The following is a 14743-nucleotide window of genomic DNA, read 5'->3' as shown; positions in this document are numbered from 1 at the left end:
AATTTTTTAGTATTTCTAAGACAAACAATTGCTATTTCCTCCTTACCCACCTAGCTTATCCGGTAAGTACCCCATGAGGTGGTCATCAAACCACACCTAGAGTTCACTTGTTCTGCCCAGTGTGGGAAATTATCTCTAAACCAGATTTCTCTGGGAACCAGGAAACCCAGGCTGAAAGAGGAATCACTTTCTGCTGGAAAGAAAAGTCAGATCTAAATTTTACCAAGGTTTTCCAGGTATGTCACCTTCCCACTTTCCCTGTCTTTTGATGCAGGAACCTTGATAACTAGGATCCCATCTTTGTAACCTTTGTAACAAACCTAGAATCTTGCAAAGTTTTCTGCACCAGAACCAGGAATCGAATTTCTACCAACGAAGACCTTGGTAGGCCAATTTGCTTCAGGGTGAGTTCATAGGACACTTTTTTAATTTTGTTTAGTTTGCCATATAAAGTGTTCCTTTCGACTCAGTGTTTAATTAATTTAACTTTATTGATCCTCTTGTGATTTACAAAGACCTTCTTAGTTGGGTTTTAGACATATAATTAATATTGTTTTGGGTAAAATAAGATGTAACATCACTATTGCCCCTTTCTAGTTCAAAAAATTGAGTGGGGGTACATAAGTCATATCCTATTTTTCTCAGCAAGCATAGGGAATTCCAGATCAGAACTTAGAAAAGTGGTTGTTATTTTGCATAGGAAAGGTAACATCTGGAGAAATATAGAGAAAAAAACTTTTTAGCCTCAAGTAAGTTGGTGAGGAAATTTTAAGCCAGTTACTGTTGTAGCCAATTCCTAGCAATTGCTGCTAGCAAAGGTAGATTTAACTGTAAAAGCATTATAAGTTATATCATTCTCAAAACAATCAGATTTTTCCATGTCCTTGTTTATATATATATCACAATTTTTTCACAAACTTCTCTGAACATAAAAATTATAAACTTTTTGCAGATACATTCAATTTGAAGATACTTAAACATGATTACATGAGCACTGTCATAAAAGTCTAAAACATCTGGGTTCCTTTTACATAGACGTCTCTAAACAAAATTATTAGAATGTTTCTGCAGATATATATAATTTGAAACTAAGTTTGCTAAAACAGTTTTATAATAATCACTGTAGTGAATCTGTAGTATATAAGTTCCTTTTCCATAGACTTCTGTGGACAAAAACATTTGTGCAGACATATTTAATTAGAATACTTTAATACTTTTGCAGATATACTTAATTTGAGACTATGTTGCTAAATGATATTCACAATCTAACATCATAGCAATTGGAAAACATTCAGTAGGATAGTTGAGAACCATTAAAAATCTAACAGCATTATGCATTTCCCTGGAACTGTGCAAAGTAATATTAAATCACTAAAGTTGGATACAAAATTTTCTGTTTGCAAAACAAAACAGTAGGTATAAAATCTAATATAGGTAGAACAGCAATATAATGACAGATACAAATAAGATTGACAGATTAACCTAGAAGAAACTTGTAAGAGGTTCTGAAAGCAGCTTTTTCTTCAGCTGGGCTTGGATCCTCCATCTTCACCTTCTGTGTTAGGCAGGCTTGGGTTGCCTGGGACATAAAGACCTTTGCTCCCTGAGTCAGAATCTGGGTGGGGGGACTTGCTCATCTCCCTGTTATTGGTTCCCCTTAAATGGAACTTTGTCTTCTATCCATCAGTAATCTTGATAAGCTGCTGCATGTTGTGGACCTGAGGGCCTCACAAAAGGAACCTCTGGTAGAAGGTGGTGGGTGTCAGCGTCTGAGACACTGCCCAGAGTCTTTTTTTTTTTTTTCTTGGTTTTTGGGCCACACCCAGTAACGCTCAGGGGTTACTCCTGGCTATGTGCTCAGAAGTTGCTCCTGGCTTGGGGGACCATATGGGATACCGGGGGATCGAACCGCGGTCCGTCCAAGGCTAGCGCAGGCAAGGCAGGCACCTTACCTTTAGCGCCACCGCCTGGCCCCCCCCCCCCTTTTTTTTTTTTTTTTTTGGGTTTTTGGGCCACACCCGGCCTTGCTCAGGGGTTACTCCTGGCTGTCTGCTCAGAAATAGCTCCTGGCAGGCACGGGGACCATATGGGACACCGGGATTCGAACCAACCACCTTTGGTCCTGGATTGGCTGCTTGCCAGGCAAACACCGCTGTGCTATCTCTCTGGGCCCTGCCCAGAGTCTTTAGTTCTCTCCCCTTCACTGTTTGCTTCTGTCCCACCTGAGGGGACCTCTGCAACCATGGGTGTGATCAGGCAGCGAATCGACGGAACCTATGTCAATTGGGAGCATATCAGCTACCTTTCATTGGCACTAGTATCTTTTGGTCACCTCTCTCTTTTACAACATCAAATTCTACACTCTCCTCATCTCCAACACAACTCAGAAACTGTCTGGGATTGCTTCTTTTAATAGCTGTCTAGAAAACAAAGAAATATTCTTTGGTGTGATTTCTGTTGATAACTCTGATAAAATTTGTTTCCAGATATTGAATCATTTGACAGTGCCCTGGACTTGGATTGCCAGCATCAGCTTGTCCCTCTGACTTCCGGTTTGGGGAACAGGTGTATCTATGGTCGAGCTGTTTTCAGATTCTGAGTTGGTAGCCAGATCATCAGTCTTGGTAGACGGGGGTCTCTCTGGTTTATTGGCCAGTAGTAAATGACAAAGTATTAGCTCTGGGGAGGCACCCCAGGTCAGTACACTCTGAGAAGAGAGTTGCCACAGAGATTCATTCTGCAGTTATACATTTCTTTCAGTCAGTGATCCACACTTTAAAACATAAAAACGTGACCACACTGCAATGGTCACACAAGGAGAGCAATTCAGAACTCCACATGCCTAGCAAGCAAAGAAGGTAGTGCTGAAGACCCAATTAGTATTAACCAGTTATATAGCCTCTCTGATAAAGACTTTGGAAAGGAATCGTTGAAGATGTTCAAGGAACCCAAAGAAATCCTGGAGCAGAGAGAGTCAATAATACTCAAGAGAATATGAGTAGAAATGAAAATAAAACTTCAAACTGAAATGACAGAACTGAAAAATCTGGTAAATGAAATAAAAAACTCACTGAAGGCTTCACCAACAGATGAACAGCTGCTAAAAAATAGAATTAATGAGCTTGAATAGGAGCTGCATAACACCTCCAGACTGGTGGGATATACTGAAAAATAAAAACAATAAAATGAACATCAGAGCAAGAATACTTCCTCCAGCCAGACTCTCACTCAGGTTTAAAGGAAGGATGCACAGCTTCACAGACAAACAACAGTTCAGAAACTTCATAGGCTCAAAAACAACTTTAAAAGAAGAACTGATAGGATTAGTTTAGGGCAATACAAATTCCACAAACACAACAAGCTTGTACAAAAAATGGAACAAAATTTTATGCCAGTGGAGTCTCATTGTCAGTGGACTAAAGGCACCAATTAAGAGACACAGAGTATCAAAATGAATAAGAAAATTGAATCCAATTTTCTGCTGTGTATACAAAGAATATTTGATTATGTTGGAAGACAATCCTTCAAGCAAATAACTACGTACTTTAAAAGGGTTGGAGTAGCCAGACTAATATCATATGACATAGACTTAATAGGGTTATAAGAGAGGATCCTTTCTTAACAGACAAGGAATGTGTACATCAGGAAGAACCCACACTTCTGAACAATATGCTCCCAATGAGGGGCCATAAAATTACTTACAGATAACTACTAATACACTTGAAGAAAGACAACAATAACAACACATTAATAGTTGGACACTTCAACACCACTCTATCACCTCTTGATAGACCAAAACTTCACAAAGAATTACCTAATTTGAAAGAAGAAAAGAAAGAAATGAGACTAATATGTATAGGATTATTTGTCCCCAAAAATTAAATACACATTTTTTTCTCCAAGATACATGGGACATTTTCCAAGATAAATCATTTACTGAACAACAAAGATAATTCCATAAAAATCAAGAAGATAGAAATTTTATCAACTATTCTGAGATCAAGCTGCACTAAATATGGAAGGATATAACAAATAGAAAAAGGAGAAATAATTTTAATGCCTGGAAATAAACAACTCTATTGAACAACAAGTGGGCCAGAGAGAAAATCAAAGATGAAATTAAAAGATACCTGAAATGAACCAGGGGGAGAGGGATATATAATAGTCTCACTCATCTGTTGAATATAAGAAAAATAAAAGACAGCAAGGCAATAATATCAAGACAATAGAGTTGTACACATGAAGGACCAGCTCATGACATGAAGCTTGCCACAAAAGTGGTGAGTGTAGTTAGAGCACAAACTACAATGACAACTACCTTGATAATTATAGTGAGGGAGGGAGGCAGAATGCTTATCTCAGATATAGGCAGGGGGTTGGTATGGGGAAGAAAATGGGGGGTGGTGGTGGTGGGAAGATTGCATTGGTGAAAGATAGTGTATGATCTATAACTGAAACCTCAGTATAAAAATTTTGGTACATGTGGTAATTAAATTAAAAAAATATTCCTGGAAACAAATGAGAATGAGAACATGAGCTACCAGAATTTTGAAGACAGCAAAAAATGATATTAAGAGGAAAGTTTATAAATTTGCAAGTATTAATTGGGAAAGAAGGAAGAACCCACATAAATAACTTAATGGCAGAGCTTACAGAATTGGAAATAATCAACAAAATGAGCCAAAAGCTGGCAAGAGGAAGGAAAAACTAAGGCTTATAGCAGAAATTAATGAACAGAAAACCCAAAAAGCAATCTAAAAGATCAATGAAAGCAAGAGAACCAGAAATGAAAGGGGGACAGTCACAACAGACATTACTAATATTCAAAAGATAATAAGAGATTATTTTGAGAAACTTTTTTCCACAGAGAACCTGGAAGAAATAGATAAATTCCTGGGCTCCTATAAGCTCCCAAGGTGGAACCAAGTTTGAGCCAAGATTATTTGAAATACTTAGGCAGACCTATTACTATCAAAAAAATTGAATGGCAGTTAAAGACTTCTCAACAACAAAAGTCTAGGTCCACATAGAGTCAATAGTAAATTCTTTTTTTTTCTTTTTTTATTGTAAGAATTTATTCAAGAGACAAAATTGATTAACATAATGAGGTAAACTAACATAACATAATATAGTGACATAACATAACATATAATATAATTGATATAATAATACATATGTCAAAGAAAGTTTCTGATTAAAAACACATTTTTTTCCATAATGGCTTACATATCTTTCACAGTAGTATTTTAGGTACATATTAACATTGAATCAGGGGAATACCCATCACCAACTATGTCCTCCCCCCATTCCAGTTCCCTTTCTACAACCCATATACCCCACCATCATCCCCTGGGCTGCTAGAGTAGGTGGACCCCTCTTTGTCTGGCTTACTATTAGTGATCACATATCTGTTTGGTCCTGGAACCCTCTCTTGTTTCCCCCTCTATTTAAGAGGCAGAGCTAGAAAAATCGAGGTATGTGGTTTTGTTTGCAGGAAAGAAAAGCAATAGATTGGGGTACAAAATAAGAGGAAAAAAAAAGAAGTCAAAAGTCAAATACGCTCAAAATGGGCTGAGTCCCTCTAGAGGCTTCCAACCTCAGTTTGAGAGAGGACGTAAAAAAGGTAATTGAGATACCACAATACAGAAAAAAATATCAAATTAAATAACTGGTGAGCACTACAGCAATAAAGACAGGCACCACACAATAGTCTCGGTTCTGAAATCAAATCATGCTCGAGTGCAAAAAGAAAGAGAAAGACAAGATAAAATAAAATAAAATAATATTGGAGACATCAACCGTAGTCTCCACACCAAAATAAAGACGTCAAAAAAAAAATCGATCAATCGATAAATAAACATGTGGAAAAATGATTGTTTTTTGCTTTTTTTTCCTCCTCCTTTTCTTTATCACCCTGCATAGGCACAGTAACTGTTGGGGATATTGTAGAGGGAGTTCCCTTGACCTAGGAGATACAGGGATTCTCCACCCCTGAAGTATACTGTCATGGGATTAACTCGAGTCCTTGCATGATCATTTATTCTCCCCTTGCTGCTTTCGTGGTGTGTGGAAGACTTCTGCTTTGTGTTGGATGGTAAAATCAGACCTCTGTATCTAGAGATCTTGGTGGCTGTGCAGCTCAGGGAATGGAGTTTATGAAGTCTTTCTTTGTGGTTCTAGCAGTTATGCTTCTTCAGTGTCGTTTTAATCCATCTTCTGTAGTTGGTGTTCTTGGTCGTAATGTTGCTCCTAAATGGAGCCTGGGATAAAGTCTTTTGTTATGTTTCCGGAAGACCCGTTCAGTTGGGGTTGTCTCAGTCAGACTTCTGGAATTGGAGCTCTTGTTTGTTGAACAGATCGTATGCCAAAAGCTAGGCTAGAGCTTTTTGTTGCTGTTGTTGTTGTTGGTCCCTGGATGCATACTGTCCAGTCTTGGTTGCAACAACCAGTCGTCTGTATATAGCGATCTTGGCTTTTGCACAGATCAAAGGGTGACATGTTTTCTGATTTTGTCTTACCGATAGCTGATGAGGAAGGACAACTTGCTCTTAGATCAAATTGTTCCCATTTCCTCATTGTCAGGTTATCAATTTAGAACTCGCTCATGTTGATGTCAGAGCAGCATTGTAAATGCCCTGGAGGGGATTTGGTTCCTGGAGCTGTTGTGGAGAACTCTTTCGTATCTATGTCTGGGATCCAGGAGTTAAGGCTGAACGGTCAGTGTCTAGTTCCCTGGAGCCTAAGTTGTTTCCACATGACATACATTCAGGGTAGGAGATGTCCCTGTGTTGTATACAAGTGTGAGTTCTTATCCCTAGTAGATAAGAGCTTGTTTTTATACGTACAATTTCCCCTTTGTTTAATATGTCTTTGCAGGAGGAAGTGGTGCTACATTATATTGCTGGTGGATTTGGGGGGGTGGTGGAGAGAAAAGAAACCAGACTCCCGACAAAAACTAAGAATATATATGCTCACACATATCTAAAGGAAAAAACGTTTCTTTTAAAAAAAAAAGAAGATTAAATAAAAGATGTAATTAAAGGGATAAAGTGGGGCCAAGAGAGATAGCATGGAGATCAGGCATCTGTCCTTCCTGTAGAAGGGCGGTGGCTCAGAACCCGGCATCCCATATGGTCCCCTGTGCCCACCAGGGACGTTCTCCAAGCATAGAGCCAGGAGCACCCTCCAAGCGCTGCCAGGAGTGACCCAAAAGAAGTGAAAAGAAATCACATCAAATTAAAAAACTAAAACAAGACAAAACAAACAAAAGAAACTAACAAGAATAAAAAAGAAAAGAAAAAAAAAAACAAAGAAAAGGGGGAGAAAGTGATACAGGAGATCACTTTACATTTGGGGAGAAACAGGATAAGAGGTCATGTTATATAGGTCTATACTTATGATGAAAGAATAGGGTTTCCCCTTGTCTTTTGAAATTTCCTTGTGAGGTGTGGGGTCCTGGCAGGGATGTCTTGGGTAGAGTTCTTGCAGTGGGGTCCTTTGGAGCTAGTTCCGGTATCAAGCCACAGTCCACATTAGGGAGAGGTGATTAGGAGGGCCACACTGCATGAGTCTGTCGGTGTTGGTTATATTTTCTTGCCGGGAACGAGGTGAGAATTTGAGTGGGTGTCTCTTCACTTGGGTAGTGGGTACTGAGCCAATAGTAAATTCTTTCAAATCTTTTAAGAGGACCTATTGCAAATCCTTTTCAGGCTCTTTCAGGAAATTGAACAGAAATACCAAAAAAACAATTTCAATGAAGCTAATATTACCTTGATTTCAAAAGCAGACAGTAGCACAGAAAAAAAAAAAGGAATTTTAGGTAAATATTCATGATCAACACAGATACAAATATCTTCAACAAAATACTAGCAAATATAATCCAACAATGCATCTAAAAGGTATAAACCATGACTAAGTATAATGTAATTATGGTTTAATTCAGGCAAGTCTATCAACATAATACACCATATCAATAAAAGAAATAATAAAATAATATCATAGCCATAGATGCAGAGAAATAATTTGGCAAGATGCATCACCCATTCATGTTAACACAGAGCCAGGAGTAAACCATAAGCACCACTGTCTGTATGTACTCCTCCAAAAAATTGGAGCAAAAATTGGCTGATAACTCTAAGAACCAGCAAGAATCAAATTCTTTTTTTTTTGTACCTTAAATATTACTGTGAAAGATTTGTTTTTATTAATATCTTTATTTAAACACCTTGATTACAAATGTGATTGTAGTTAGGTTTCAATCATGTAAAGAACACCCCCCTTCACCAGTGAAATGTTACCATCACCAATGTCTCAAATCTCCCTCCTCTCCAACCCACCCCCATATATATTCCAGACAGACTTTCTACTTCCGTCATTCATTCACATTGTTATAATAGTTCTCAATGTGGTTATTTCTCTAACTGCAGTCATCACTCTTTGTGGTGAGCTTCACGTCAGGAGCTGGACCTTCTAGTCCTCCTCTCTTTTGTCTCTGAGAATTATTATAAAAATATCTTTTATTTTTCTTAAAACCCATAGATAAGTAAGATTATTCTGTGTCTATCTCTCTCCCTCTGACTTATTTCACTCGCATAATAGATTCCATGTACATCCATGTATAGTAAAATTTCATGACTTCATCTATCCTGACAGCTGTATAATATTCCGTTGTCTATATGTACCATAGTTTCTTTAGCCGTTCATCTGTTGAAGGGCATCTTGGTTGTTTCCAGAATCTGGCTATTGTAAATAGCACTGCAATGAATATAGGTGTGAGGAAGGGATTTTTGTGTTTCTAGGGTATATCCCTAGGAGTGGTATAGCTGGATCGTATGGGAGTTCAATTTCCAGTTTTTGGAGGAATCTCCATATCGCTTTCCATTAAAGTTGGACTAGATGGCATTCCCACCAGCAGTGGATAAGAGTTCCTTTCTCTCCACATTCCCTCCAGCACTGCTGTTCTCATTCTTTGTGAGATGCACCAATCAAAATCTGTTTACAAAGTGCTTCCCACTCCTGAATCCATGCTAGTTTTCTTAGTCTCTTTTTGACTTTTTCTATAATCTATATTACAGTAGATGCAAGAATAGTCTCATAAAGGAATGCACCCAGAGAAGTTATATAAGAAAGATGGAACTGAACTTCTGAAACTGTAAAGAAAGACTCCATTTTATGACATGTGCAAATACCAAGATCACTAGCTACAAAGGTCTGATTTTATCATCTATGATGGAGTGGAAAACTTCCAGACATCACAAAAGGATCTAGGAAAGTGTAAAAGAGCATGTATGGAGCCTATAGTTATACCCATGACAGTATACTTCAAGGGTGGAGGGACCCTGTATCTCTTAGGCCAGGGGAATTCCCTATCTAATCTTCCCAATTTTTACTGTACCTATGCAAAAAATAGTACAAATTAATTTTTCTTTATTTTATTATTTTTCTTTGTAAATGTTGTTGCTTGTGTGCTTTTTTTTTTTTTTTTAACCTGTGCTTGGATTTCTTTATTTCAGGACCATGATTAGTGTTTGGCTGTTGTCAGTATTGCTGTGGTGCTTTTCAGGTTTTTTGTTTGTTTTTGTTTTGTTTTATTTTTGGTTTGATTTTTCTTGTATTATTTTTATGTTTTCCTTTCTTTTTCCCTTTCTTTTCTTAAACTGAGATTTATAGTCTCTCTCTATTTATAGTCCTATATATAAATCTAGACATATATTTATAGTCCTCCCATTTTTTGCTTGTTTGAATTTTTGCTCCCCCTTTCTTTTCTTTTTCTTTTTTCTTTTCTTTTCTTCTCTTACCTTCCAACAGGAACACATAACTTGAACCATCTTGTTCTGCCTCACAAATTGAGGGGGAAATAATGGAAGGCACCAAGACCAAACAGTTGTATGAACATAGAGTAGAAAAAAATAAGATCAGACTTGAACACCAATTCCAAAGCCAACTACAACAGAAATGATATCCAATCTACAGCAGGCTAGACACAGAAGGGACCACTTATACTAACAGCCATAGGGGCAAAGGAGGTGCTATATGGGATGCATGCTGGGAACAGGGGTGGAGGGAGGAAAACATTGGGGGTGGGAATACCCCTGATTCAATGTCACTATGTACCTGAAATACTACTGTGAATGATTTGTAATCCACTTTGGTCAAAGTAAAAATTATTAATATAAAAATATTTTCAGAAAAGCATACTTTCCTCAAAACTTGTATTATTTGTTACTTAGAACCAAAACAAATTAAATTACTATTACTAGAAAAAAAAGAAAAGAGAAAATAAAAAGACTACAACAACAACAACAACAAAGTAAGTTTAAATCATGGGATATCTGAAAAACATATTGATTCTAATCTAAAGTGTCATGATGACTTTTAAAATGTAGAATCTTCCATAATTTTACATAGCATCTTCATAATCCTCATCTATGGTATTCCTCTTCTTCAGTTTAGAGTAGAGAGTTGAGGAATCCTAAAAGAAAGGTATATGAGGAAAAAAAATTTTTTTTTTTTGGTTTTTAGGCCACACCCGACTGCACTCAAGGGTTACTCTTGGCTCTGCACTCAGAAATTGCTTCTGGCAGGATTGGGGAACCATATGGGATGCCGTGTATCGAGTTGGGTCTGTTCCTGTTGGCTGCATGCAAGGCAAATGCCCTACTGCTGTGCTATTACACCAGCTCTGAAAAACATTTTTATAGTAGAAAAGACTCATAGAGCATGCTTCCCACCATTTGTCTTCTGGAATCAGCCTTAGGACATATATTAGCATGACAGGCCACATCATATGTATCTACCATATGATTCAGCAATTCAACTTCTGAGTATTTATGTAAAGAAAATGAAAACATTCATTTTAAGATATATGTTACTGCTATGATTACTATATAAATACTCAAAATAGTCATGGTGAAAACAACCTAATTGCCCTCTGACAGCTGACTGAATAAAGATGTGACATAAAAACTATATAAAGACACATGTAATGCCTGGATACATGGTATTCAAGCCCGCAGCTTTCCTCTTGAGATGTGTACTTTCCTACTTTCATGCTGGGCTATCTGCCAGGACTCTCTCCATCTTTGGAGAAGCCTATGTTTTATCTTGAGCACTCTCTTTTTTTTATCTTCTTCTTCCCCTTCCACAGTAGCTCCAAATAAAATCTGTTTTTACTTTTATAAAATAGAATATTTTTCTGCTGTAAAAAGTGTTAAATTTGCCTTTCTTGATGGTATGAATATAACTTGAGTTATTCAAATCGCAAATGTCATGGGAGAGAGTCATAGTATAGAAAAGGTAGGGTCTTTGCCCCATATGCTGCTGACTCAGATTTGATCACAGCACCACAAATGGTCCCCTGCATTCTGTCAGGAGGAGTCCCCCAGAGCAGAGCCATGAATAGGCCCTTACCGTTGCAGAGAGTGGCACTCATCCCCTCTAAAAACAATGTGATAGTGAAAGAAAGAGAATAAAATAAAGCAAAAAGAAAATAAGCCTTACACTCTGAGAATAAAATGGTGTCTATCATAATAAATGGTAAGACGATATTGGAGAAAAAAGGTAGAAAAAGTCATTTTTTGTGATTTTTTTTTGGTGTTGGGACAATTATAATAACCATCAAAGTTAGATTCATATCTCATGTCTTACACAAAAGTCAACACAAAGTGAATCTTGAATGATCTTGAGATCAGACATGAAATTGTAAAGTATGCTGAGGAAAACATATGCAGAACACTTCAAGAGGCAGATTTCAAAGGAGTATTCAATGATATGATGCCCATTGCAAAGGGATTACACATTGAATTTAAACTAATGAGAATACATCAAATTACAAAATAACTGTATGGCAAAATCAACTTATACTAAAACTAAAAACAGCAGAATGAAAGAAAATATTTATGTTGAACATATGAAGGGTTGATATCCTCATCATACAAAGGGTTGATATCTAGTACATACAAAGTACAGACAATAAAAACTCCCAAAATCTAAAATCTCAATTCAAAAAATGGGAAGAGGAAGTAAACCTCTCTGAGGAAGACCAAGAAATATCCAACAGGCATGTAAAAATGCTTACATGATTAAAGAATCATTAGAGAAATCAAAATCAAAATGACAATGAGATAATATCTTACACCAGTTAGAATGGCATCATTAAAAATACTGGGGATATTTTTTTAATTAACTAAGGTGAGTGAGCCCAGGCAAAGGCATGGCCACTCTGTTTTGATCTGTGGCTGTGGTGTGAGATGATACTTCATTGTTATTTTGATTTACAACTCCCTGATGATTAGAGATGCAGAATAATTTTTTATTTTTTCATTTTATCTATTTTTTTTCCATTTTTCTACTTTTGGGCCATCTATATTTAGAAGGTTGTTTTGATACTGGTGAATGACACAAAAGTTTTGGTGGTAGATGCAGTGTAGTAGATATATTTATTAAGGTGTAAAGCATGAAACAAATAATTTGGGAAATCATTTTATTTTGAAATCATTTTTTTAAAAAAAGACTTAGAAGACTGTGGCCCTAGGCCAGCATTTCTGAAAGGCCTAAAGCAGGCTGCAAATATGTAAATTGACTGACACAGACATCTAAGGTTGTCTCCCATTCTTATAAGTAGTTAAGACATTTCATGGGCTGTCATTCATTTTTTTTTAATTTTTAATTTTTAATTATGAGAACAAAGATGCAAAGAAAGAGGACAAGGTAAAGTTACAGGAGAAGGACAATCACCCATAACATAATTCTCAGAAGAAGTCCCCTTGCTGATATCTTACTTTGAACTTTCAGCCAAAGAACATTAAGATAAATAAAACAGAATCCATGTACAATTACTTTGTTCCTCAAGTTCCCAGATTGTAACACATTATAATAAGGATTACACAAAATTAACAATCAAAACTGACACAGAAAGGTATATTGCTATTCCCAGGTGTAAGATCCTTAACTTACATTTTCCCACACTTTCAATCATGCAACTCACAAAATGGAGTAAATATTGAGTAAAGAAATATTGATTCAGGGCTGGAGCAATAACACAGTGGTAGGGGTTTGCCTGGCAAGCAACTGACCTAGGATGAACCACTGTTTCATCCCCTAGTGTCCCATATGGTCCCCTAAACCAGGAGCAATTTCTGAGCTCAGAGTCAGGCATAACCCTGAGTGTCACAGGATGTGCCCCCCCCCAAAACAAAACAAACAAACAAAAAATATTGATTCAGTCAATAGTTTTCATAAATTAAATTTAGTATGTTACTGAAGTTTACCAAAGACATGGGTTCTATCCTAAGAATCTGACTGACTAAACAATGTTGTCAAAATTACAAGCATCTCCCATCCTTGTACACAGCATGAATTGGAATTTGAGAGACTTCTTAAAATTATTTTTATAACATCAGTGATATTTTCAATTGCTTGTTAATGTTTTTCAAATAATTATTTCTGTGGATAGAGAGAGGAAGAGCTGATGGTGCTAAGGGCTTCCTTTGATCTCTATGCTCCAAAATAAATCCTGGCAGTCTCAGGAATCTATATGGTATTAGGTATTGGACCCAGGTTAACTAAAGACAGGCTAATGGCTTATCCCCTATATTTCTTTCTTGCTCCTTAAGTTACCTATTTTTATGATACAAATAACTATTAATAACAAATTAGAAAACTATTTTCTCTAGGCTAGTTAACTATATGCAAATATTTTCAAATAAATAGAATTTTTAAGCTAGATCTGAGCTAGTTATCATTTAGTTAAAGCTATCATTTAATTAAAGTTAAATGATAGCTACTTAAGCTATCATTTAATTAAGAACCATCACTATATCTATTAATAAAGCTTCTAAAATTTCACTATAAAGGACACTTTGCTAAATAGTCAAGTGTAAGTGTAGTTGTTGTATGAGAAAAAGGTAGGAGATAGGGCATGGGATCTGTTGTTTTTTCCCGTGTCTGTTATTTTTAAAGTTAAGCAGTTTCAAGAAGCTAGAAACAGTGAAGAAAGAATAAAGACTCTTACCATTGTGACAATAATAGTTGGAAATTATATTTCTGGACAATAACTGGGAATTGAAAGCTAGTAAAGTGATATGCATGATACCCCTTCACTAACAGTATTGCAAACCACAGTGCCAAAAGTGAAAACGGAAAGAGAGAGTGTGTGGGGAGCTGAAGCCTAACAGTCTCTACAGTCTCTCAAGAGGCCTGAACAAGGATGCAGCCTGCCTTTCCTAAGATCATTCTAAAAGGTTATGTCTCACATCAATAAGTGAGACATTGTGACAAGCCAAAGGGAACACTGACGTCATAACTCTGGGAGAAAACATATTTACTTGGCAGGACATATTTTGGACACATCCCGTGGACTGGGAGAAGCAATTTTTGTTGTCTATGTGGCCAGGTGCTAGGGGGAGCTATATTAGAGGACCATCCAAGAAATTAACCCACGTGTGGTGTTCCTGCAGGGGCAGGGACGCCTATGAAAGAGAGAGAGAGAGAGAGAGAGAGAGACAGAGAGAGACAGAGAGACAGAGAGAGAGACAGAGAGAGAGACAGAGAAGAGAAGAGAAGAGAAGAGAAGAGGAGAGAAGAGGAGAGAGGAGGAGAGGAGAGGTGAGTGGTGGAGAGGTGTGGAGAGAGGAGGAGAGGAGAGGAGAGAGGAGGAGAGGAGAGAGGGGAGAGGAGGAGAGGAGAGAGGAGAGAGGAGGAGAGGAGAGGAGAGAGGAGGAGAGGAGAGGAGAGAGGAGGAGAG

The 14743-nt window shown here is 37.2% G+C and overlaps 1 protein-coding gene across 1 annotated transcript in view; it reads right to left on the bottom strand.

Annotated features, from left to right (window-relative positions):
* Positions 1 to 2494: 2494 nt before the first annotated feature.
* Positions 2495 to 14743, bottom strand: part of LOC126020122 (Fc receptor-like protein 1) — a 109816-nt gene continuing 97567 nt past the window's right edge. Inside the window, exon 11 of the mRNA XM_049781594.1 lies at positions 2495 to 2707. Within this exon, the coding sequence (XP_049637551.1) occupies positions 2495 to 2707 (213 nt within the window). The remainder of the gene's footprint in view (positions 2708 to 14743) is intronic.

The sequence above is a fragment of the Suncus etruscus genome, chromosome 10 (assembly GCF_024139225.1).
Source record: "Suncus etruscus isolate mSunEtr1 chromosome 10, mSunEtr1.pri.cur, whole genome shotgun sequence".
NCBI lineage: Eukaryota > Metazoa > Chordata > Mammalia > Eulipotyphla > Soricidae > Suncus > Suncus etruscus.
This window is presented reverse-complemented; position numbering and strand designations above follow the sequence as displayed.